The sequence below is a fragment of the Malaya genurostris genome, chromosome 3 (genome assembly GCF_030247185.1).
Source record: "Malaya genurostris strain Urasoe2022 chromosome 3, Malgen_1.1, whole genome shotgun sequence".
Classification (NCBI taxonomy): domain Eukaryota; kingdom Metazoa; phylum Arthropoda; class Insecta; order Diptera; family Culicidae; genus Malaya; species Malaya genurostris.
In genome coordinates this window covers 48,276,942-48,304,006 of record NC_080572.1, presented here as the reverse complement: position 1 = coordinate 48,304,006, position 27,065 = coordinate 48,276,942, and the positions used below count along the sequence as shown (strand labels likewise).

At 36.6% G+C, this 27,065-nt stretch overlaps 2 protein-coding genes across 2 annotated transcripts; one reads left to right on the top strand and one right to left on the bottom strand.

Annotated features, from left to right (window-relative positions):
* Window positions 1–1,211: 1,211 nt before the first annotated feature.
* On the top strand, window positions 1,212–2,651 carry LOC131436248 (zinc finger protein 510-like). Its single transcript, XM_058604873.1, has 3 exons — window positions 1,212–1,359; window positions 1,423–2,249; window positions 2,318–2,651. The coding sequence occupies exons 2-3, from the start codon at window positions 1,549–1,551 to the stop codon at window positions 2,589–2,591; spliced, it is 975 nt and encodes a 324-aa protein (XP_058460856.1). The 5' UTR covers window positions 1,212–1,359; window positions 1,423–1,548; the 3' UTR covers window positions 2,592–2,651.
* Window positions 2,604–27,063, bottom strand: LOC131436246 (inactive CLIP domain-containing serine protease A28-like). The gene is made up of 5 exons (XM_058604870.1): window positions 26,786–27,063; window positions 3,924–4,009; window positions 3,820–3,861; window positions 3,353–3,761; window positions 2,604–3,300 (listed from the first exon to the last, which is right to left on the bottom strand). Exons 1-5 carry the CDS (start codon window positions 26,882–26,884, stop codon window positions 2,743–2,745), a joined length of 1,194 nt encoding a protein of 397 aa, XP_058460853.1. The 5' UTR covers window positions 26,885–27,063; the 3' UTR covers window positions 2,604–2,742.
* Between the last annotated feature and the right edge of the window lie 2 nt (window positions 27,064–27,065).

The following is a 27,065-nucleotide window of genomic DNA, read 5'->3' as shown; positions in this document are numbered from 1 at the left end:
TTTTGAACAATGTCTGTCAAAAACATGTAACCAAAACATGTCTGCAGAGACTCCGGTATAGTCGGCTAACAGCAGATGTGCCAGATGATTGTATTAAAAGTCTGTATTGCACTATATGTGTATTTATCTGTATTCCATAATATGAAATTTTGTTAATTCAATTGAGTTTCTAAAATTATTCCAATTCACTAAGTTGTCAGAATAAGAATATAATTGATGTGGATCGCTTGGGCTTAAAAAGTTGATTTTATTATTGAACGACACCTTAAACCTTGCGTAATTTTTTTAGAACAACCTTTAAGCAACCTTTCACTTTTGAATTAAAATTTTGAGTATTTCGGCGCACTCTGGGAATTAGTAACAGCAGTTCTGTACGAATCTGCATTGTGCTCTCAAAATTTGTTTTCAGTATCGGATCGTTTAAAAATCGTATTATCGTTTAAAAATCTGAGTAATGCAGATAAATCTGTTTAAATGGCACCTCTGGTTAACAGATTACCTGATTACCTTTCATTTGAAGTGTGCCCTTCAGAATTGCTCCACAGATAAATAACTGTCAAATTGCAAGAATGATTTTTTTTGCTATTTATTGGATCATTGATAAATATTTTTACTATCTAACTGTGCTTATAGTAAAGGCAGGGGTGTCAGATATTTTTGTCAAAATAAACAAAACGAAATTGTCATGAGGGAACATATCGAATGTAGAATTGTATTCATTAACTAATTCATTTTGTAACAAATTGAACTATCCAATTTAGATGAATTTTCAATCAATTCAGGAAAGTGAGAATGTTGGTTTTCATCTAACATGTCTGAAGAAAACTATTCCAGCTTGTGAAACATGCATGCATGCGAATCTGGCATCTCTTCGTTTAACTGGGATTGAATTACGGTTATCAAAATAACTGTTATTTTTTGCATCTATTCGCCTGAACCGCAAATCCAAGTGTTGATTGAAAATCGTGCCGTTTGACCATAAAAAGTACGATGGATATCTGTCGGCTGTGTACAAAAAGTTGTTCCTACAATGAGCGATTAACCGATAGATCGTTTCGCGAAAAGATCACCGACGTTATTTGCATGTGGGTTAGTATGTTTGAATCGTCGTTGGAAATATTGGAACGTGTAATTGCGCTTGCGAACGCGTAGATTTTTTTTTCTCTTCAGTTCATTTACCTTTTTTTTTTTTAATGTGACGAGTATTTGTATTTCAAAAGTCATTAAAAAATCTTATTGAACTCTATCGTTGTGGAGATTGAAATGAATTGATTTTTGTAAACGTGATATTCGCCTGAATGGCCGTTAGGAAATTGGATTGAGATTCAACGTTAGTTAGGGATTGATATTCAACGTTGAGTTAGGGATTGAGATTCTACAATCGAAATATGTTTTGAGTGAAATTATTTACATCTCTTTCAGGTGGAAATAAATGATAAAACCAAACCGAATAGTGTTTGTAAAATTTGCGATGATTTGGTTGATCAATTTTACACTTTCAAACGTTCCTGTCGTTCAATTCAACTTGATTTCGAAAACGGATTCATCATGAAATCTAGGGAACTCACTGAACCGAAACCTAAACTTGAAATAGCTACCGTGATTGTAGATGCGATTAAGTCGAAAAAGAAAAAGTCGGAAATGAAAAAGTCGAAAAGAGAAGATGATCAAAATTTCACGAACGTAGAACCAATATCCAACGATATTAATGCGCTTTCTCAGAAAGAAGATTCCCCTGTGAGGAAGCCTTGGCTTTCACTGGACGAACCAGAGTTTACACCGCAAACAAAGCGAAAAGGACCAAAGAAAGCACACAAACAGAAGCCAAAATCTGTCGTTGAGGGACCACGGGTAGTCATACCACGTCCATGGCGTCGGAAATTTAAGGAAGCAGCGGAATTGTCATCAGAGGAATATCGACAGTATGTGGCACAGAACACCAACCATAAACAAACAATTGTGATATGTGAGCTATGCGGAAGAAGTGTGAACATCAATCGAATGGATGGGCACAGAAACAGACACCTTGGGTTGCAACCGTATGAATGTGAAACCTGCGGAGATAAGTTCAATTGTAAGCTGAACCTGCGGATCCATTGGCGAAGGAATCACGTACAGGGCGAAGAAGTGAAGTGTAACGTTTGCGGGAAGCTGTTTGTTAGTAAGATAGCATTACACTCACATGAGAAATATGTTCACTCCGAGCGAAAACATCAGTGCACGCTATGTCCACTGAAATTCTTCACTAGGTAAGATATTTGAATCAACTTCTACTGCGATATTCAGATCAGTTAATAAAAGAACGTTTCTCATCTAGATACGCCTTGAGCAGACACATGAAAATTCACAATCAGACGCGGGATTTCAAGTGTCCGTTATGTTCGAGAGCCTTCTATTGTAAATCCGTGTGGAATATTCACATGCGAACGCACAGCGGTGAGACACCGTATCAGTGCAGTGTATGCAGTATGGCCTATGTGCACCGGAACATGTACGTAGCACACATGCAGAAGAACCATCCCGGTCAACCGTTAATGTACCTGAGCAGAAAGAAATCGTTCAAAGATTCAATGATGAAAAAAACTCTATAAACATAAGTTAGTAACCTATGGGTTTATTTATTTAAAAAACTTAAATTGTTTCAAATTTATCATTCCTGTTTCTTAATCAAATTATATTATTACTTTCACATTTTTTTTTTATTACACACTTTGACAGAAACTACGCTTTTCACTAATTTGCCTATGGACTTGTCTGTGCCATGGGTGCCATGTCAATGCCTTCTTCCGATAAATTATGTATAATCCAATCAACAAATCCTGACACGTTAACGTACACCCCTGGAACACCATCATCTCCACAGCCCAATCCCCATGCAACTATACCGGCCTGTACGAATTTACCGTCTGCTTTAGCACATGCGAGCGGAGATCCTCCATCACCTTTGCACACATCAACACCTGGTTCGCCACCAGCACAGAGAAAACTCGAGTGTAGACGGAAGAACGGTCCAAGTCTGGTGTTTTTCAGCATTCTGTTGCACTGCCTGTGCTCGACGATGGGTAGCTGTACCTTCTTCAGCACTTCGGCATATTTTCCTAGCTCGTTGAACTCCTTCTTACCCCATCCAGAAGTTACGCAGTTTGCGTCGTCGAAGATCTCACCTGCTTCTGGCAGGCATATCGGTCGAATGTGTACGTTCAGTTTAGCGGGAGTTTCCAAAATTAGCAGACCCAAATCGTTGTGGTATTTTTGTTTGTGGTATGCTTCATGGATAATGATTTTTTGAACACCGTAACTCTTGAATATCAATAACATTATGATATTATTTACACAGATATAAAGAACTTACCTCATGCTTCACTGGTTCATTTACGGTAATTGTATCCCACTCACCAAGACGTACTATCAAACCATCAGGTGAATTGAAATTTTGTAAACAGTGCGCTGCCGTTAACACTACCTGTGAATGTATCAATGAACCGCCACAGAAATATATCTGCTTCTTCTCGTTTAGCAACTCTGTGTTTTTTAGAAGTGCAGCCATCCAGGGAAACTCAGCAAATTGAGCCACTGAAGAATCTTCTACGTGATAGACATATCCTCGTGGATTCCCCATTCCACAGGTTGGTAGAGGAACATCTATCTCGGTCGCATCCGGCGCAGCAGGTAGGGTTCTTGAGCTTTCCTTGCGCGATGATAGTGAGCAGCATTTCATTAGGAATTCCTCGCAGCCGTCATCGTCACTATCAACTTGGTGGCTGCAGATGTAAAGATAAACTGAACGGGGAGCTCACTTTGTCTAATTATAAAACTTACTTGACCATGATAAGATCATCTGGATCTTCGTCGGATAACAATCTTGAAACATTGATATAAAGTTTCAATCAGTTCACAAAATACGTATGTTTTAATTCACTTACCTTGTTTCTATGATGTTTTCGCCTTCTTTAACAATTGTGTTGTTCACGCATAAATATATCTTAACGCAGTAGCCACCGGGACATGCCTGAAGGAAAGTAGAACATACATTGGTCATTTTCTATGCATTTTATATTATTTACGAAGATGTAATTCGAGGATTAACACGAGTTGTACAATTTTCCGAAAGTCTATACTTCTTCTACTTCTTTTTCTTCTTCTTCTGGTTCTGGTTGGCGTCACCTCACTTGAGATGACGCCGATTTGATGGCACAGCAACTTAGGCTATATTGCCAGTTAATTTTCGTTTATAGTCCAATGAACTTTTTTTCACTGGACTACAAGCGAAACTCTCGCTGTGTGGCTGCGCCGAGTCGTCAAAATACGGATAAAAATCATTTATTTCTTGCGAAATACTAGAATGTTCTCGGGACTAACACGATACAACGTGCTCACCCGTTGAAAGTTTCACCGGAAGTGCGAAAGTCTATACAGCTTTTTGGTTTCGTTGACGACTTAGATATTGTGACAAGTAACTTTGTGAAGATGATGGAAACATACAACGGACTAAAGGCCGAAGCTACGCGAATCGAACTGCACGAATCGAAAACGAAACACATGCTCCTCACCTCGGTTGTTGATAGACGGTGATAATGTGGAGGTGGTTTACGAGCTCGTGTGTTTAGGCTCTTTTGTGACCGCTGACAACAATACAAGCAGAGATATAAGAAGGCGTTTTGAAACAGAAAATCGTGCACACGTCGGATTTAGAAAATCTCTTCTTTCGAGGATAGTACGCTAAACCTCTATGACTATGAGACTAGGACTATGTTGGCATAGAATCAACGCGCCTTCAGTGTTTTGCAATCAAAGGTGCGGCAAACCTTCTATGGCAGTGTACCGATGAAAGATGTAACGTGGAGATGACGCATGCACCACGAATTGCAACAGTTGTACGATACAAGACACAATAATAAGAGGAGCATATCGAACAAAATAGATCTATTATAAGAGAAGAGCGGCTTACTGCCTGTCTTGAGTGGCTGGAGAAGAGCGACCGTTGACCGGACACAGAAGACATTTGCTAAGAAGATAAAGAACACCACATGATTAGGATAGGTAAGGTAAGTAGAGTACCGCATAACTTTGGAAATGAGCATAAGCAATACTTATCTTTACTAAGATTTTTGTAATGCTAAGTTATGATTGTAAATCCACACGACAAAACTAAACGTTGAAAAACCTCCTAGAATTGAAAAAAAAAAAACTTTTTTAATCCACCTAGTGTTGTAGTGATGCCGTAGTCATATTATTCATGTTCTCAGACAAATTATTGTGTTCTATAGCCTTCTCAACTAACCAAGAGTTCAAATAAAAGGAACTGATTTGTCTTAAGCAACTAACGAATTTCATGAATAACATTCGCAGGTTGTGAATCATTTCGCGAATGATTTTAACATTTCGATAGTTATTTTTTATCGATTAGTTTTAACTGAAAATACGGCCCAATGCAAAGTTTGACGAATGGAAAGTTATTTGGGTTTTTTGTTGATAACAAGTGGTGCAACACAGAGAACGTGAGAAAAACTTACTTTGTTTTACGATTCATTAAAACTTTTCGTTGGAGTATTTTCTTTTCATAAAATTATTAATTAATTAGAAGAAATTAAACAGAAATAATATTTACTAAAGATCTGAATTTAGATTTTTTTTTGAAAATTGAAAATTGATCACGTTCTTAACCTAAGCAGCTCGTTTTCAAGTAACTTTCCATTGTTGAAAGTTCGCGGACGCAACCGATCGAACTTCCAAGCACCTTCTTGAACACATTGTTCAGTTTCTATGCAGCGAGAAAATTCAGCGGAACTTGTTCTGTACTTCTCAGCTGTCAAAAATAGCCACATGTTTTCTTAAGCAGCGAGAAAATTCATGTGGAACTTGTTCTGTACTTTCCAGTTCTAAAAGTTCCGCGTGTACATTTAAGGATCAAGAGTAAACCAAGTTAACTTGTGTTGGTAATTTGTGTATTACGTACATTTTATTTGGTACGTATGCCATAGATCTGTGTATTCATATTGCACCGAGTTTATCACAGTGGATTGCACGATTGATATTCAAACAATCTTTTTTCACAATAATTTATTCTCAAATGAATGTTAAGCCTGACATCTTGGATGAAATATCAGTTTTGATCAATTTTTCATCAACGTTTGATGGGAAATTGCTTAAATTTTATGAATGTAGATTTTAATTCCCTAATAAAAAAGTTAGCAACGCTGCCATTTGTATTCGATTGCGCTACACAAAATAAACAAAACTAAATATTTTCTGTTACAAAAGCAGTTTTCCGGAAAAATAAATAGTTTTACGACAACATTCCATATCCATTGCCTTTCGCGTGATAAATTCAAGGTTCCTTTTTTGCCGGATTACTAATAGAAGGTACGTAAATCTTTATATCGGAATAATTTCTGCAAGAGGAAATTCATATAGGAATGTGTTTGTTGCTAATCAAATGTGTCAGTGGAAGTTAGCTGAAACTGGAATAATTTTTCTCCAGCAGTTTTAAGGAAAACGGAAGAGTTTTAGACTAAGATTTTCGCTTTTCTTGAATTGCAATTTGAAGTAGTATAAACCGATTGGTTTATTTTTCAACCATATGGAAAATTTATTGAGTAAAATCAGGAAAAGAAGCGCCGGAATTTGTTTTTACGCACACATTGTTGGCTTTACTCATACACTTGCACTTTTGCTCCTTAAGCATATTTTTTTAGTAATTGTTGAACTTTTGGTTGGTTCTGTGATTCTAGAAACGATAGTCGGATCAAAGTATCGTGTGATTTGTGCAACTAGGAGACCCATTTTTAATCCAACGATTGTGAAAATCGGTCTAGCCATTTCTGATAAAACATATGTGAAATGCAGTTTCGAGTTTTTAAGCTGAATTTCCGCGCTACTTTCAGAACCGATATCCGGGAATCGGTATAGCTGAAGTAGACTGGCCTGGCTATCAACTTACATAATCTACGAATTGAAATAGTTTCGAGACGATCTTTGCATTGTCGCTTCAAATGACGGTTTGATCATACTGCAATTCCGAACCCACCGGAAGTCGAATACAGATAAATTTGAATAGAAAGTTATGGGACTATGAGACCTTTCATTTGAATCTAACATTACGAAAATCTGTTCAGTTGTCTCTGGGAGAACGATGTGAGTTCCGTTTTGGAGCTTTTGAACCCAATTTTCGGCACTCCTGGAATATACCTAGGCAACCAAAAGTGCGGTTAAAAGGAAATGATTTGTCTTAGGCAACTTCTAAGTGTAATATGCCATTCGACTCAGTTCGTCAGGTACGCGAAAGTTCTGTATGTGTATGTGTGTAATAACTTGTATTTGGTCAAATCCCCGTTGCTAAGTGCGAAATCAACACAGTTTCGTGGAAAGTGTTTGTTTGATGAAACTACCCAGGATCAGTTTCAGTTTTCTCAAGCGAAAAATGACATTAGTAAGAATTGAATAAAGCAGGCGGGTTTTTGATTTAGACACTCAAAAAAGAAATCACGTTACTTCTACTTGAAAACATACATGAATCTCATCTACCCAACTTTTCACATAAATTCTATTGGGTAGATAGATGAATTTGTTCATATATCATGCATCTTATTCAATAGGTAAATAATATATCACTTGTCCGTTAGATACAACGTGATTTTCATATGTTTTAACTAAACTTCACGTAATAGTTACATGACTTGAACATTGAGCATAGGAAAATCACATAATAATTACATGAAATGGTACATGATTGTATAGTATATAAAACTCAGTTAAAACTAACATTAAAAAGGCATTTATTTGCAGAATGCGTTTCTAATGGATCGCTTGTTATTTTACATCTATTTACATATTAATGGTTACATTATCAGCCTTAACGAATAGTAACTCAATGAAATTAAACTTATACTTAACTCTAAATATAAACTGATTATCTACTTTATAAACTATTGTTGGTGGTCGATTAAAATAGTCAATACCAATAATGCCAACCAGTAATAATGAACCTGATGTTTCAAACGCGACATAGTGCTCATTTCGACCAATGACTACCCATAATCAGGGTTGCTGAAATTCGCCTCACGCAACTCATTAACGCTCACCGCCTGCGAACGATTCAAGAACGGAGACAGCAAAGCATGTAATGCCGGACGAGGCAAAAGCTATGCTTAATATGTGACTGCCTGAGCGACTCGCAAGAGAGAAGAGATCTTGCTTTTTCATGCTGGTTGCTATTCCGCCGTGAGCCATTCTCTACCATTTCAAGAGCAGGTATCATCAGGCACGAATAGCGCTTACATTGAGTCAATTTTTGGCTTACTGCGAGTCAAAATGCCAGCAATCATGAATGCAAGTGTACGAAAAAAATTGAAGACAAAAATTAGCGATGCGATGGAAGCAATTTTTTATTTTGCTTAGTTTAATTGTCTCGTAGATATTGCCCTGATAAAAAGTATGCGTTGAACATCACAAATTAGTTTAGAAAACTTTAAACGTAATATCATTACTTATCATTGGAAGATGGCGAAACGATTGGGTTGGATAAAAATTAAACTGATAAATAAAACTGATAGTCCGCTTCAAAACGTCGTTTAAAATCGTATACTAATGTACATATAATGTACTTCCTACTGCAATAAAACTAATGAAACAGTTTATTCAGATTTCACCGAATACTATTCTCACGTTCGTACTCCGTGCTGTTGAAATTTTGCGGCAAGTAATGGCAGATAGATTTTAAAATAGCTGGAGTTGAATCACCTGAGGACAATCACTTTTGTAAAGTGAAAATTTTGCAGTTTATATTCTCTTTCGGGTTGGTTTGATATTTATTTTATTTATGATTTTGAAAATGGACTGAAATATCTACAGTGATATTTTTTAAAATCACATATGATTATGAATGATCAAGTCCAATACGCAATATCAATATGCAATGCAAATAGAGTGACAAAAATATATTCTGAATATTGATTATAGAGGCAAGTCTAATCTTTTAATTCCAGGGATGATTTATTTTCTCATGTTTTTATTATATTAAACACAATTTAACGCTTCTTCGCATAGATTTGATTTGTAGAAGTAATAGGAGTGCAGGGTTTTCCACAACGTTTGAACCTACTGAGACGCCATGTAACTGCTTGCTCTGCAAAAATCAAAGCAATTAAGAAGAATGGCTAACAAAGAAATAGTCATTACTAACTAAATACTCATTCAGCATCTTTTACCATACATCTACGCAAATTATCGATTAGAATAACTGTACTACGATCAGGAAATTAAGACTTTTAAATTGAGAATCACGGTTGTGGTTCCGGCCAACTGCCACAGAATGTCAAAGCATTTTGTACAACGTAACATAAAAATGGAGGAATAGATGTTCCATTGAAATTTACTTTTGCATTTTTGTATCGCCTTATTAACTTAGTCCTATTTTAATGCATTCATTAAATTTTTGCATTTAATATTATCATTTTTGGAGTTTCACAAAACTATTGCCTCGTAAGTTTTTTTTCCAAAAGCAAACAGCAAAATAATAACGTAATGTGATATCAGTTGAGAAATTGATGAGCTGAAATCAAATTAAGATTACAATCTGATATTGCTGTCAAAAATGTATTGAAAATAAAATGTTCTACAATTGACTCCCGAAGTGATCGGTTTAGCTTTTTTTTTTTAAAAGAACCTCCGCCAAAAGAAATTGTAAATTCAATTTCATAACATTTTACAATGTTCATATTACAGAGGAAACGATTTCAATTTGAAAAATAACACAATCCGCGTGGTTTATCGATTTGTCAGGTAGTGCGATTTAGAATTTTTGTTACTCATATCACACATTCAGTTTTGAAACTACTCATTGCATTATTTACCTTAAAACTATGTTGAGCAACAAAATTTTTACGTGAATACTTAAAGGATCACATACAAAGAGTCCAAATGAAATATAATTCTGTTATCATATAATCAGGAGATACTAGGGGAATATAGGATCAAGAAAAAAAATATGCATTTAATTCCACTTTATTTAACGTCACTAATGTCACGAGACAGATAATTTTGTTGTGTTTGATTGTATGATACTTGATTTTTAGATATTTATTTCGTTATTGGAAACTGCGGAAGGTCTTCATTGCACGATTATCCATGGCACAGTTTCCAACAAGTAACTGTAGAGAGTTTGTTTGTTTTTGATAATAATAGAAATATCATTCTTCAGTAAAATCTTATGTTGGCCTCCAAATTAGTGCCTTATACAAAATTATAGAAGTTCTATTTCGGTTTTAGTTTCTATTATATTGTAGCTCTAACGCCCTGTATATTGAATGTGACGGAATTATTTGGTGTTTATGGTTCTTCTTGTATTTGTAAGAACTAATAGTGTGTATCATCAAAATTGGTCTCAATCTTTTTGGTAGTTGACTTGGTTCGACACAACTTGTCTCGAAGTCAATACAAATACTATTAGTTTATTATGAATGATTAACATGAAATTAAAAGCAATTATTAGTGTCATCACATATGTTTATAATTATTAAGTAAACGATCGTCGAATGGCTTCGTAATCGGTATATAAATAGTTTCACGATTATGAGTGCAGCGCCCTTAGCAAATTTTCCTTCGAATTTGCTAGTATTGTAGAAAAAGTAGGAAATTGTGAAGGAAGCTCTCATATCAGCGTAGCTGCAACCTTCAGGTATAAACTTTGTTATAGAAGCATGCACATTTTTGAGCATTAGTCAGCGCCACGATGTTTAAGAAATTTTGTTATAAAATCATAGACAGTTCCGGGCATTAATAAGCGTAGCAATGTTGTAAAACAAAAAAAAGCTATTGTTAAAAAACCATAGACAGTTCCGGGCATTAGTCAGCGCGGCAATGTTGTAAAAACAAAGTTATATTTTTTTACGGACACTGCCTCTGGCCTAGCGACAGTGGTTTCGGCTTTCGGTAGAACTTCGGGAGAAAGTCGGATGAACTTCCTACTTGAAATCACAAGCTCGGCTTGTACTAAAATCTTCGGGCTTCACCCGAAAGAGAATGTTAGGAGCTTAAAAACCCCTAGTTGGGAAGAGTTAGGGAGCAGTTCAGTTTCACAGAGTGCGGTAGCTAGGCGCGAGTCTCGGGAGTCGACCCGTAGACAGATTAAGTAGTTTTTGCTTCGAGTATTCGAGTTAGTCCAGTTCAATTTTAACGAGTGCGCGGTAAATAGCCGTTGGTCTCGGGCGTCGGCCCGTAGACAAATTAGCAGTCAGTTCAGTCTCAGAGTGCGCGGAAAATATCCGTTAGTCTCGGGCGTCGGCCCGTAGACAAGTTAGTAGCTAGTTCAGTTCAGTTCGGAGTATAATACAGTAGCTATAGGAACATGTGTGCATTGTGAGACTTGAGTATCAAGTGACATCAAAATCAAGTAAGAAATATTGTTTATAATGGGATATAATAGATTTCGGAAGGCACCTAAAGAATTGAGTGAAAGATTGCTGTAATGAGTGAAGATTTAATAGTTTCATGTGCAGGTTTGATATTCACATGCAAAAGAAAAATAGTTAGACACAACCATTGTTCGTGTTAGGGTAGTGTTGATAATATACGACAACAAAAGTATGTGTGGAAGAATAACTTCTTTTATTAATGTAAACAAGTAAATGTGGAGACATATATCCGATGAGTTCACCATGAAGTGTTGTGAGTAGTTGAAACTCAGAAAAGGTGAATTTCGTGATATTAATCTCAAATACGTGGATGAATCAATACAATGACATAAAAGAGAAACCGAATTGGAGAGTGTTATTTCGTATAGAACTGAAAGAAACATCCTCTTCGTTATTCTTCTTCCGCCACCGCTCGGCCGGGAGATTGCAAGTGGTGACAGCGATACGTGCTATAGTAGCAAGGACACGCCAGGACTACGGGAAAAAATTACGGAATTGAGGATGTTGGGCGAAGTAGTATTAGTATGGTGAGTCTCCATTATTTTATTTATTTATTTTTTTTCTCTCGTTGTTTTGATTACGTAATGTTGCCACTTATTGTGAGCGCTAAATCATAAAAAAAATAAAGATGGCATTAGCGCGAAAATTTTTCTGATTTGTTTAGCTCGCGCTCGCAAGGACCAATATTATTTTTCTAACTACATTACTCACAATCCATCAACTGGTAAACGATATCAGAACTTTTTCTCATGCCTACAGCGGGTTTCTAGAACAGTTATATACATTCCGTTGTTGAGTCATTTGGCAAGCAATAAATTTGTTCAAGTTTCCTTGAAAACTGCGGACGTATAGATTACGCTCACAGTTGATTTGTTTACGTTTTGACCACGGTCAATATGAGCGCATGTGTTGAAGAAAAAAAAACAACCGCGATATTACTTACAAAAGTGGCCATACTAGCATGAAGGCCTAAGAAGTTTTTTTTGCCTTCGTTGAGAAAGCACGAATATCACGACCAGCTGAACAGTTAGCACTGGTGTAATGATTATAAGGTCAAGGTGACCATCCGAAACCAACGCGTATGAGCGAAAGAATCGGCAATCTGACGCATCATTTTGCAAATAAGCAAAGGTAGCCGTCTGACATAACAAAACAAGTCAGCGAGCAAGGCACCAAGAGTGCATGCCACGAAGTAGATATTCAAATTTGGTGAAAAACCAACCCGTATGGGCGGAGCCTATAGCAAAATGCGTTGCTAGGTAACACACCAAAAACAATCGCGGCCATATTTACGGCTAAAAGCCGTGCAACCGAGACGAGAACATAGCGCGGGGAAAAGAGGCGGTAGGAGACAATAATAATAACAAGCCGACATTGACTTTGAGACGCGTACGGTAAACAATAACGGTCAACCACGAGTATGGTATGACGTTCCGTTGCAGCATATGCCGTCAATGAATTTAATTATTATTGAAGTTATCAAGAAAGCTATTTGTTTCAGGACCACTACACTCTCCGCCAGGTGTGTGGGTGTTTTGTTTTTTTTTCTGTTTGGGAATTTTGATTAAAAAAATGTGGGGCTATAGCAAGTACTTGTGAGAAATTTTAAGGTGTCCCCGCAAATGGACAGACTGAGTGAAATCGAAGAGTACATAAAAAGAGAACACGATAATGTATATAAAAACAAAACACGACCAAGATCATTACAAGGCGTGTTAGGAAAAACTCAAGCGCTGAAAGAAGCTTTCGAGGAATATACCAATCTAGTAGAGCGTTGCGAATTTCGCTTAACAATTGATGATTGGAACAATTTAACAGATCGATATAGTATTATAAAGGAGAAGTATATCTCCTTGATAAAGATATTGGGCGGTTCAATCGTAATAGACCCAAATCCAGACCGTCCAGCAACGCGCAGAGGAAGCATATCTGGGGAAATTATCAGAAAAGAGACGCTAATAGAACGACGAAGAACTCAATCAGGTGGTGGGAGTGAGAAATTGCAACGCGAGCAAGGAAACAGTAGTAGCGAAGCGAAAATAACAAAGATAAAGAAGACAAAATGCAGGGTGTAAACAGAGAATATAAATTTCCTATGCAGGAGGCGATTCAGTGTATTCCTGAGTACCAGGGTAACGCTGACGAACTAGAGCCGTTTTTGGTCCAGATACAATATTTTGCGGATGATATACCGGAAGGAGAAAGCGAAAGACCACTACTCAATATCGTATTAATGAAGTTGAAGGGGAAAGCATCCGGATCTATCAATAAAATACGGGCAAACACATGGGAGGCTATGTTTCACAACCTGAAACGAGAATTCAGCAGAAAAAGTTCGAGTGGGGATATCCAACAGAAAGTGGAAACACTTGAGCAGCGGCAGACAGAGTCTTTTACAGCATACGCCAACAGAGCACTACACATTTATGAGTGTATCGAGGAGATGCAGGGGGACAATCAAACTGAGATCTCGTATGCAGAAAAATGTTTGAGAAGCCACTTCATTGGAGGATTGAGAAACAAGAGTTTGAAGCAAGTGGCAAGAAGTCAAAGAAACATCACGTTCAGGGATCTTGTTCAGTTTCTTCAAGAGGAACATGCAGACTGCGATCACCTAGAAGAAATAGAGCAGAGACTCCAAGCCTGTCGAATCTCACGGAATGGAAATGGCAACCGAACATACCAACAGGAAAATAGGAGTGGACCAAGGAACCAAGAGGCGTATGTCGGACACGGGAATGGTAATAGGCAGGCACGAAACTATAATCAAAATAGTAATTATAACATCGCGCAAACAAGAACGAATCGCGGCGCAAGGCAAAATTATACATACCACCAGGGAGACGATTTCAGAATCACACGTGATGAAGGTCCGGCCCCCCATAGGGAAACCACGAGACACAGCCAGGGACCGAGCACACCGCGGCGATATAATGCGGGAAGCGGTGGCTCCAACCAGAGACATTATGGCGAATCACACCAGGCATTCCGACAAGAACCGTGTAACCAACTAACAAGAAGAAATTATGAGAGAGAAGATCAACAACGACCAAGTGCTCGAATGTATGGGCACCAACCACAAAATACTCATACACAAAGCAGAGGCAGGAACGATTGGAACAATTATGAAACAGCGGAGCGCTCGTACCGGCAAGAACGCCAAAACAATCGAGATAGCAACTGTAACAACTACAACAACTTTAGAAAAAACTAAACAAGGGGTCATTCGAGTGGATAGAGGACCGAACACCCCATGATATTATTCAAAAGCAAGACTTACGAAAGAATATATGTGTACTTCAAAGATCTATTTCACAGTTGAGAAATCAAGTCGGGCAAATAACGAATATGATGCTAGAAATGAGACAGCAAGATGCAACCAAAACGAATCTCGGGTCAGTAAATCAAAAACGCATCCGAGAAGAAAGGAAGTCAGGAACCACAAGTCAAGTAATGACTAGAAATTGGTTCAATGCATATGAAATTGAATTGAGGTCCACAGCTAACCCATATATAAGAAAGAAATTTCTAATCGATACGGGGGCCAGTTCCAACCTAATCAGTAGAAAATGTGCAGAAGAAATAGGCTCTGGTAAGATAAACGGACAAGAGCGAATACGTTATACGGGGGTGGTAAACATCCCGCGGGTAAGTCTAGGTACAACCGAGACAGAATTTATAATCCAAGACTTAAATCTAAAAGTGAAATTTGACGTAGTCGAAGAATTGGGGTTCGATGGAATCCTCGGAATGGAATTCATAAATAGATACGTCACGAGCTTGGATAACAAAAATGGGATAATATACATGCAAGAAGAACCTATAGAATTCAGCACGAAAGTGAGACCTTGTCCAAGAGGATCATTATATTTAGTACAGGATAAAGAGCCAACGCAGGAGAAGGTACACAGACAAACGCCAATGGACACTAATAAACAAATAGAGATACGGCTAGACAAGCAAAATATGGGAAAAATATTAGACGAAATAGAAAAATCTCCAAGTAGAAATAGGACAGCCGAAAAACATACTGAAACTAATGCAAAGAGTGGCAAAAATGAAGTAATTATCGTAAATGCTGAAGTCTTAGAGGGTAGTTTATCAAAGCATAATAAATATGAAGTGAATAAAAAGCACGTGAATAAAAATGATAACAATAATGCATCGTATCAGAGCAATTATGAGTTATACAAAAACAACGATCGTGCAGATAGTATGCTCCCCGGTTGTGGGACTAATATTACTCATGAAGAAGAGAAGGATTTTATTGACAGAGAGTATGACGAGGAAGACAAATGTTTCCTTGATTTAGATACAAATCAAGACGTAATTCTTACGGAAAATAAAAGATACGGTCAAATAACTGGTCGAGACCGAACGGAAAAAGTATTAGAATCACTAAATATGAATCATCTAAAAATAGAAAATTTTAGAGATATAGAGAAGATTATGGCATCATATAGCGATGTATTCTATCTGAAGGGGGATAAATTAACTATCACTGATGCGGCAGTGCACGAAATTGAGACCACCTCAAACGTGCCTATCAACAAACGGCAATACAGATTTCCAGAAGCTACAAAGAAGCACATTAATGAAGAAATTGAAGAAATGCGTAGACAAGGTATCATAAGGCCTAGCAAAAGTCCGTGGAATGCACCAGTCCTATGTGTTCCCAAGAAGGACGATGAATTTGGTAACAAGAAATACAGAATCGTGGTTGACTTCAGGGCTTTAAATTTAGTTACGAAGCCATTTGTATACCCAATTCCACTAATTGATGAGATTCTAGATAATCTTGGAAACAGTAAATATTTTTCTATCTTGGATTTAAAATCAGGGTTTTACCAAGTACCAATTAACTCAAAAGATGCAGCCAAGACTGCGTTTTCAACTCCAAAAGGCCACTTTGAATTTACAAGAATGCCTATGGGCCTGCGTAACAGCCCGTCGACGTTCCAAAGATTAATGAATACGGTACTTCATGAGATAGAAGAGGTTAAAGCAATCGTCTATCTGGATGACATAATTGTTTTCGGTGTTACTATCGAAGAACACAATGAAAACTTACGCAAAGTTTTAGAGGCTCTCCGTCGACATAATCTAAAAGTCGAGCCAGGTAAATGCCAAATTTTGAAAAATGAAATAAAGTATTTAGGACATGTAATTGACAAAGAAGGAATTCGCCCTATGGAGGACAATATAAAAACGATTAAAGAGATGGCGGCACCAAAAACAGTCAAAGGTGTTCGGTCATTTTTAGGAACAGTAAATTTTTCTGGAAAATTCATACCGCACATAGCAGAGAAACGTAAACCTTTGAACGATCTCTTGCGAAAGAATGTTAAGTTTACTTGGACAGAAGAGTGTCAAAAATCTTTTGAGGAATTGCGGAATTTTTTAACTTCTGACACACTGTTAGTTAGACCGAACTATAAAGATACGTTCGTGATCACGACAGATGCAAGCGAGTACGCTATTGGAGCAGTACTCTCGAATGAAAAATCGATCGACAGGCCTATTTCATATGCAAGCAGAGGTCTAGTAGGTGCTGAAAGAAAGTACCATACGATTGAAAAAGAGTTGTTAGCCATCGTATGGGCAGTGAACCGTTTCAAACATTTTATTTATAATCAGAGATTTATTGTATACACTGATCATAGACCGCTAATTTCAATATGGCATTTAAAAGAAACTTCGCCTACGCTAACGCGTTCACGTCTGAAACTTCAAGGGTTGGAAATGGACATTCGCTATAAACAAGGCAAAGACAATGTTGTGGCAGACTTTTTATCCAGACTGCCCGAACAGGCCGAGTTCTTACACCCTATTTCAATAGTCACTAGACAGCAAAAGCGTCAACAACAGCAACAAGCAGAAAAAAATGAACTTGCAAAACGGAAAGACGCGGAAAATAAAACAACTTCCCCAAAACAACTGAAAGACGAATCAGGCAGGTTTACGTTATTTAAAAATAAACAAAAGACAGAATGGAATCCGCACATGGACGGATTAGAAAACATCGATTTTGGATGGGACGAAAAGGAAGATTTGGGAGCACTCTCATATTTCGAAGAATATGAAATATGCATAAATAACAATGACATCAAATTTGACCTGCTGAAATTTTCAAAACAAAAAACTAACGAAAGTGATTTTGATGGTACTTTCGTAATAGTAAACAGTAGATCAGCATATAAAGAACTAGCCGAGCTGATACACTTACCACACGGTTTAAAAGACTACCTAAATGGAAGAGTATTTTCAATTCCAGATCATAAAATATGGGGATTGGTTCTAAATGGCTCGAGTAGATCAATAACCGATACAAGAATTCTAATAGATGGGTTAGTAGATGCATTCACTAACTGCCCTGAAGACATGAAAAATGCAAAGAACATGCAAATTATCTCTTTTCGAAACATGCAGAAAACTCCTGAGGCAAATGTGTTAAGATTTATTGCCGAGAAATTTGATAAAATTTTCACCCTATATGCACCGGAAAAAGACAGGATGTGGGTGCCGGAAAAAGACCGCGAAACTACATTGAGAGAATTCCACGATGCTCCTCTAGGCGGACATGTTGGAAGCAAACGAATGTTGAAAAGAATGAGTCCACTATTCCATTGGACTAATATGCGGAAGGATATCGAAAATTATGTTAAACAATGTAGCTCGTGCCAGAAAAACAAAATCGGTCGAGCGAACAAAATTCCAATGAGAATTACCACGACATCGTCCGAACCGTTCGAGAAATTGTATATGGACATAGTGGTTCTACCCGAGTCAGAATGGGGGAACAGATACGGACTTGTGATGCAAGACGATCTGACTAGATATCTAATTGTAGCACCGATGGAAAATCAAGAGAGTGCCACGGTCGCGCAAACTTTCGTGAATACATAATTATATATGTAAATATGGAACACCCGCCGAATTGGTAACCGATAACGGAACCAACTTTGTTAGTTCTCTTATGAAAAACGTATGTAAAATTTTAAAAATTAAGAAAATTACTACGAGTACATATCATCCACAAGCAAACTTGGTGGAACGATCGAATAGGGAACTAAAAACCTATTTAAGACAATACGTAGGTAACGAACCGAAAACATGGGATCAATTACTCCCATTCTTCAGTTTCGAATATAATACCACTGTAAATTCCTCAACGGGTTATACACCGTTTGAATTATTATACGGAAGACGGGCGAACATCCCAAACTCCGTCTACAAATACGATAATGATGGTCTCTACTATGAGGACTACGTCAATGAAATTCGATCTACATTTAAACGACTTCACCATCAAGCCCGGGAGAATCTAACTGCATCTAAACACAAGCGCAAAGAATTATATGATAGAAACTCCAACGAATGGCAGCCAATGTGGGGAGACTTAGTGCTAGTAAAAGCCAATCCCACAGGCGCAGGACAAAAGTTGCAATCACTTTGGAGAGGACCGTATGAAGTAGTTGCTCTTCCTAGTGAGCAAACAACAACTATAAAGAATGGGAATAGACTAGAAAAGGTTCACAATAACCGATTGAAAAAGTATACGGGTTGAGAAACTGAACCTTATCGCAGAATATTGAGATAATTAAGAAATTATCCAAGAAACATTAGAAAAGTAATAAAAAGATTCAACATGTATACAAAGTGATACACGAAAATAAACATATTGTATTAAAAATTTCATCGGAAAACTAAATACAAAGGAATAATATTTAAAACATAAGGGAAATTGAAACCCTGAGAGTAATTGAAATAAAGAAAAATAGGATACAGTTATAAAAGAAATTAACAGCAAACATCACACAATGATACGTTGACATAAGAATTCAACGAAAAACTTAGAATCACAGTGTAAGGAAAACAATGGATAAGATAAAAACATGAAAAATATACCAAGAAGGGAAAAATATCAGCGAATTATGTAAGATGAAAGTCGAAATGAATCAATTCGAACACGAGAAAAAAAACATGAATGCGAGCAGAAGGATATTAAAACTGTTAAGAGGGTAATAAGAGAGGGTCAAAAAGAAATAAAATTTTACTTATGCAATGAAACGAACACAATGAAAACAAATGGACACCAAACGAAGAAAGAAAAATATGGTGAAACTGATGATTATAAACTGATGATGATAAAGAGACATCAGAGGGACAATAAATCAATAGGTTACATTGTCAAAGAAGATATATAATGGGGGGAAAACATATAAAAAAGGAAAAAGAGAGAGTATACTTAAAGAAACTTAAACATATAGTTGAAGAAATACAAAGTGAAAATAAACTATGGGAAAATATGGGATTCTAATGATCCTAGATGAGTCAACCAATCAAGAAAATTCAAATATATTATAAACATGGGAATCATGTCATACACAGCAATACCGTGCTGGTCAGAAGAAAAAAAATATGTTAAATTCAAGATGAAGATTATAGCTGTGAGCAAAATGTGTTTTTGGGAGGAAGCTATAATGCTACAAATTAAAAATGAACTGGGGAAAAGTTACAATGCGTTTAGAAAAAAAAAGAAGAGTACATTACACAAGGGAGGTAAACATAATGGTATAGAATACGGAAACAATGGTATAAATAAGGAGAATTTCTATGGTGAAATAAAATGGTTTAGCATTCATTAGCATAAAACTAACACTGGAAATATACTAGAAGAATACTTCGAAAATAAAAATAAATAAAATAGTGATGAAATATGACTGATACGACAAGAAAAGGATAAGACACAAGCGAACAGACTATCAAAACGACGCTGGCCAGCAAATGATTTCTATATAATGTATGAATTTATGCAATGATCTTAGTATGAGTGATCAAGTGTGTGTGGACAAGGGGACCGCGACCCCGGAATGAAAAAAAATAAGAGATGCGTACTATATGAATGAATTGAGGATTTCTTAAGTGCAAATTACGCACTCAAATCAAAATGTCAATAAAATACATATACGACAATATGGACATGTAAAAGTTACGAAAACACAGTGAAAGAAAGATACAACAAATAATTAAAATATTATATACCAATGAATTCATGGGGGATTACAAAAATACATATATATGAAAACTCTGCCACTAACAAACTAATAATATTTTAATACTTTATGGGTTACCGTTATTATTGGAAAAATATTAAAACCCAGATTTGAGTTTAATTTTAGAAAGGAAAAAAACAGGAACACGTACCGAAAGAACCAGCTCAAGTAGTGGGGGAGAGAAGCTGCGGCATGTGCACTACACAACCGACCAGTATTAGAACTGAAGGACGACTTCTGAAGCTATGGAGGCAAGGATGGTAAGACACCATTAAAATGAACACGGCATAGAAGCTAGTTGCGGGAAAAGTTAGAAAAAAGGTTTAGAAAAGATTCATTATAACCTGCAACAAGCATTCGCATGCCGCAACTTTAATAACAATTTTATATCCACAGACAGACGTATTGTCGACAGACGGGTTGTCGACCTGTATCTACAGGTTAAAGGTACCTCAACGAAATATATATATATATATATATATATATATATATATATATATATATATATATATATATATATATATATATATATATATATATATATATATATATATATATATATATATATATATATATATATATATATATATATATATATATATATATAAGTAAACAGAAAGAAGAAATATGATAATGAAAAGAAAAATTTACGATGCACGAAGTTATGATAACGAAAAAAATATAAGAGAATATGATGCACAATGCGATTATTAAGAGAAAAAATATATACATATATACAAATAATAACAATCACAGAATAGACAATAGATCACGTAAGACGTTTATAAAAATAATAACAAGCATAGAATAGAAAAATGTTCACACTAAAAGCACAGAATCATACAAAACGAATAAAAGTTTTTTTTTTGGAGTCCCGAACTGTGTGTGTGCCCGAAAATAGTCGTCGCAGAAGGAAGGATGTCAGTAGCTTAGCCAAGCTACCTAAGAGAACGAGAGGGTGTGATCGGGTGCGGTGGCAAGTTGAAGACAAAGGGAACCGGGGAATCACCAAGACATCAGAAGGAAGAACAGCAGAGCTGAAAAATCGAGGCCGAAAAATTGCGGAAAAATTTAACATGGAAGACGTAATAACAAATCAAAATAATGGCAACGTTACAAATTGCTACATCAACAAGTACAAATGATAACAAAACAAGAAGGAAGTAAATGCAGTCAACACAGTTAAAGATGACTTGCGCGGGTATGCAACAGCGTTACAAACTGCTACCCTATAATTTATTCAGTGAGCATCGTCAAAGCTCAGCTGAATACCATAAACAATTATTGGAAAATCAAAGCTTATTAATACGTGAAAAAAATTAAACAGTTGGTTGTTTAAAAATACACTACGAAGAAGATAACCACGAAATCAAATGCAATGCATAAAAGTTGCTAGGAGCCTCAACACATTGTACCAAACGAGAAGCCATGATGAGAAGCAACAATACAGAATACCAATATTACTACTGACAGTAATCCCAATGATGTCCAAAATGCAAAGGAGTCAACGATCAATTTTCAACTATGCCCAATGAAGCGAGTACATAAACAATGAGAAGCCCTAATACGTATCACCAACACAGAAGAACGAGCTATTAGGAACGAGAACGACACGGAACCCAGAGTCCGAGACTAGCAACCGCTCGATCACTCCCACAGATAAAGCAACAATAGAAGCATACCATGGAGCAGGATGGCGTCAGAGGAGAACACACACACGCGGACCATCGTAAGGTTAGGAAATTTAACTAACGTATAGCCAACAACGAAAAATAAACCAATTGGCAATTGTAAATACGGAAATTTGTGATCCAGCTACCAACCTCAATGTTATAAACCAACGCATTCGACTTGATGTCTACCCTTCAGGTAACATCAAGCTCAGTAAGTAAGGGGGCATGCAGCGCCCTTAGCAAATTTTCCTTCGAATTTGCTAGTATTGTAGAAAAAGTAGGAAATTGTGAAGGAAGCTCTCATATCAGCGTAGCTGCAACCTTCAGGTATAAACTTTGTTATATTTGCCGTGCACATTTTTGAGCATTAGTCAGCGCCACGATGTTTAAGAAATTTTAAGAAATGTTGTTATAAAATCTGGCCTAGCGACAGTGGTTTCGGCTTTCGGTAGAACTTCGGGAGAAAGTCGGATGAACTTCCTACTTGAAATCACAAGCTCGGCTTGTACTAAAATCTTCGGGCTTCACCCGAAAGAGAATGTTAGGAGCTTAAAAACCCCTAGTTGGGAAGAGTTAGGGAGCAGTTCAGTTTCACAGAGTGCGGTAGCTAGGCGCGAGTCTCGGGAGTCGACCCGTAGACAGATTAAGTAGTTTTTGCTTCGAGTATTCGAGTTAGTCCAGTTCAATTTTAACGAGTGCGCGGTAAATAGCCGTTGGTCTCGGGCGTCGGCCCGTAGACAAGTTAGTAGCTAGTTCAGTTCAGTTCGGAGTATAATACAGTAGCTATAGGAACATGTGTGCATTGTGAGACTTGAGTATCAAGTGACATCAAAATCAAGTAAGAAATATTGTTTATAATGGGATATAATAGATTTCGGAAGGCACCTAAAGAATTGAGTGAAAGATTGCTGTAATGAGTGAAGATTTAATAGTTTCATGTGCAGGTTTGATATTCACATGCAAAAGAAAAATAGTTAGACACAACCATTGTTCGTGTTAGGGTAGTGTTGATAATATACGACAACAAAAGTATGTGTTGAAGAATAACTTCTTTTATTAATGTAAACAAGTAAATGTGGAGACATATATCCGATGAGTTCACCATGAAGTGTTGTGAGTAGTTGAAACTCAGAAAAGGTGAATTTCGTGATATTAATCTCAAATACGTGGATGAATCAATACAATGACATAAAAGAGAAACCGAATTGGAGAGTGTTATTCCGTATAGAACTGAAAGAAACATCCTCTTCGTTATTCTTCTTCCGCCACCGCTCGGCCGGGAGATTGCATGAGAAACAATAATAATTGACAAAAACTTGGGACTATTACTTCTCAGGCATAATAAACAACCATTCGACCGAATGAAAAATACCAATTTGGCATTTCGAATGAGGTATAATTTGTTTGGAAAAGTCGAACTCGATCGAAACACAAAATGAATTTATTATAGAACTACGGAATATTTACGACACACAAAAACGCTCCATTAATAACCCTTTACAGTTTGATGATTAATCAATAACATATTCTGGCAGGTATCAAAGTTGTCCCTAACGCTACAAATCACGATTGAAGTATAGCAAACACCAAAGAAATGTGCAGTGAAGACAATTCAAAAAGATTCGACATCTTTCTTATAAGCTTTATACAGGAATAAAGTTTTATCCTGGGCGGTCATTCAGTTGTACCGCCATACGTCGCAGAGAACGAATCACCGTGAGTAGAAAATTCGACTCAACGCGAGTCATCAGCTCCACCGAATAGCTTTCTACCTAAACGCTTCGAAACGAACTCACTGCGAGCGAACAGAGTGCATATATGATGCTTGCTTGCTTTGCCAAGCGGTACAATTAGGTTTTGCACGAACATGACATAACCTCACAAAAATGAACAGAATGAACTTTTTTTGACAGTCGACGTGTACTTGTTTACAGTTTAAAAGTTCATCAGAAGTTCATCGTTCGAATGTAAAAATTAGGTTTTGCACGAACATGACATAACCTCACAAAAATGAACAGAATGAACTTTTTTTGACAGTCGACGTGTACTTGTTTACAGTTTAAAAGTTCATCAGAAGTTCATCGTTCGAATGTAAAAATTGCAAGTAGCCTCACACTCTACAGATTCATACATATATCGCTCCTAGATGCTGGAAACACATACAGGGTAATCTTTTTAGTTATTTTCACTGTGGAATACGTTTTTAACAGGCACCTTTTTGTCATTTTTTCAATTTTTAACTTGCAGTCGTAAAACAAAACAAGTACACGGCAACTGTCAAAGATGAACTTGATTCATCGGCAGTTCATTTGTGTCGTCATCGTGCAAAACCTAATTCTCTGAGTGGAAGAAAAGAATGAATGAAGCAGACACGGAATATATACAAACTGCTCGCCGTACGGGTAGAGCATCGCCGGTGAAAAGAATAGTTCACGAGTAATGTTTCATTGATAGGATCAGCAACCTTGACCCATAATTGCAAAATCAAGTTAAATATTTCATCGAACGATAAAATCTCTATGATTTCATAGAGTACAGCTTGATCCGATAAAAAATTTATGACAAACTGTCCTATTTTGTAGTTAATTCCTTTGTAAACAATAGAGTCGGTGGTACCGACAGAAGTTTTTCTATTTATGATTTCTGAAAATATAAATCAATTAATCAAAAATTCTTACTTCAAACTTGAATTATTTATATACATTTCGTTTTCTCCAGGAAATTATAAGATCGAATTCACTTAAACTTCGATCATGGGACTCTCCATTTGAAGATTATGTGAAAATCACATAGCTTGTACTGGGTTTCCAGATGTTATTCATAGACACCACGTAGAATATCAAATATAAATAAAGCACTGCATTTACGTGAGTAATCCTATAAAACTAATGTGATTTTTTTTTGAGTGGATAGTTTAAAAACTTAGATGATTCTGACAAAGATTTTTAAATTGCTATTGCTATTTTATACCTGGTCCCTTCCGAAAAAAATAAATTAAATTAACAATTTTTACATCAGTTTCCCAGTAATTCCGTAGCCGGAAGTCACATCCAGATGAAATTTAGGATTTTTCTATGATGTATTCGTGAAAATCGGTTTAGTCATTTCCAAGGAAAGTGAGTGTAGAAAAATGTTATATAGGGATATTGTGAATAAATCGGACACAATCGGTTCTAAGAAACAATACCACAGAAAAAATAATACGATAATTGTTTAATACTGCTGTTATAGCGACGCGAAAACTCGAATCGAATGCACCTATTTCCATCTTACCCTGAAAGTCAATCTATCGAACAAAGACAGCAGATCTCACTGTAACTAATAGTTTTCGTATGCGAGATGACTATTGGATCTGAGGTGAATGGGGTTACTGTTACTCATTATACACATCCACAGACACCATGCGATCTCGATGAACTGATTCCAATGGTACGTCGCACACGTCCCTCCGAGCCTAAGCTTAAAAGTCGGGTTTCAACATAGCCTTTCTGCATGAGAAATCAAAAACGCATTATTTCTTAAATTCGACTAGAAAAGATCTCCAGTATATTTGAGTTTATCGTGAAGTAAAGGCTGTACTCGCAAAAAATGAGACACTCTCATTTGATAGTAACTTTGAAGTACGTCAGTAATACTGCTAGCTTTTCACCTATAACTATAATCAAGAAAAAAATGTCTCACTTCGGTTGATCAACATTACAATCAGAGAGATTGATACAATTGGAAGAATGAGTGAACAGGAGTTTACGAGTTTTTTTTGTGATACAATAAGCCAACAAACTGTCAACCACTTTGAAAGGGAATTTCAGGCGAACTATGACAACTCACTTAATTCCGATAGATTTTCAAATCCATGGTTGGAAGCGAAATTTCATCCGTACACTGGAGGACCGAATAGAATCGGAATTCTTAGTGATTCCACATTTCTCGATGAACATTAGAAAAGGTCCCAAGTTCAAATGACAGTTTCTCTTGGTTTACTTTCTCTTTCAATTATTACGGTAAATTCCAGTAATTTCCAACAAATTCTACAGTGCATATCGAAAGTTGATGGTTTTTACTATAATCCTATGTGAAGTGTTAGATAGAAAGATTGCTGATTGGACCGTAATACTCGAAAGAGAAAGTGTACAAAGAGAAACTGTCATTTGCACTTAGGGCCTTTTCTCGTGTTTGTCTTCATTTAATTCCGAATAAAATGTATTCGCCCATTTGTCTTTAAACTACTTAACTGGAAGAGGGAATATATTAACCATCATTGGATATGTTACCACAAAAAAAAACAATCACCTCGATTCCAAATTTTGTTCGAATCGGAATATTTCGATCGAATGCGGATTTTTGCATGTTTTATCTCGGTCGAGTTGGTTTTTCCATACAAAAGCATCACTCGATCGAATTACAGAAGACAAATTTTCACATTCGATTGAAGTACATAATAGGGATGAATTACACGCTTCTATTACGTTTTCGTAAGTGTATGTGAACATTTAGATGAACTATAGAACGGTTCAGAAGAACTAGTTTCTTTATTAGAACTATAAAATTCTAAGCAGATCATTGGAACGAACATGTTTGGTCTTCTCTACTGGAAACCATTATTGACATGTTAATGTTATACCATAGTCGATAAAAAATTGTATACCAAAACATCTTCCGGCAAGTCTTCGTTCGATTCATCATCAGCGAGCGATTCCAACAAAAACGTCGTCAGCAGCATCATCAAACAATACGTTAATTTCATTTTAGAATTGAGAACACCTTTACTTCAATTCAAGCAAAACTGATTTCCTCGCTAGACACAAACTTACTGAGCTTTGCTTACGCGAGCGAACATATTTCATGACCTGTCTTCAACCATTGGGGAATCCCGCTTCCTGATAACGCCTAAAAGATCACTATTGTCTTCCTTGTGCGATACTTTT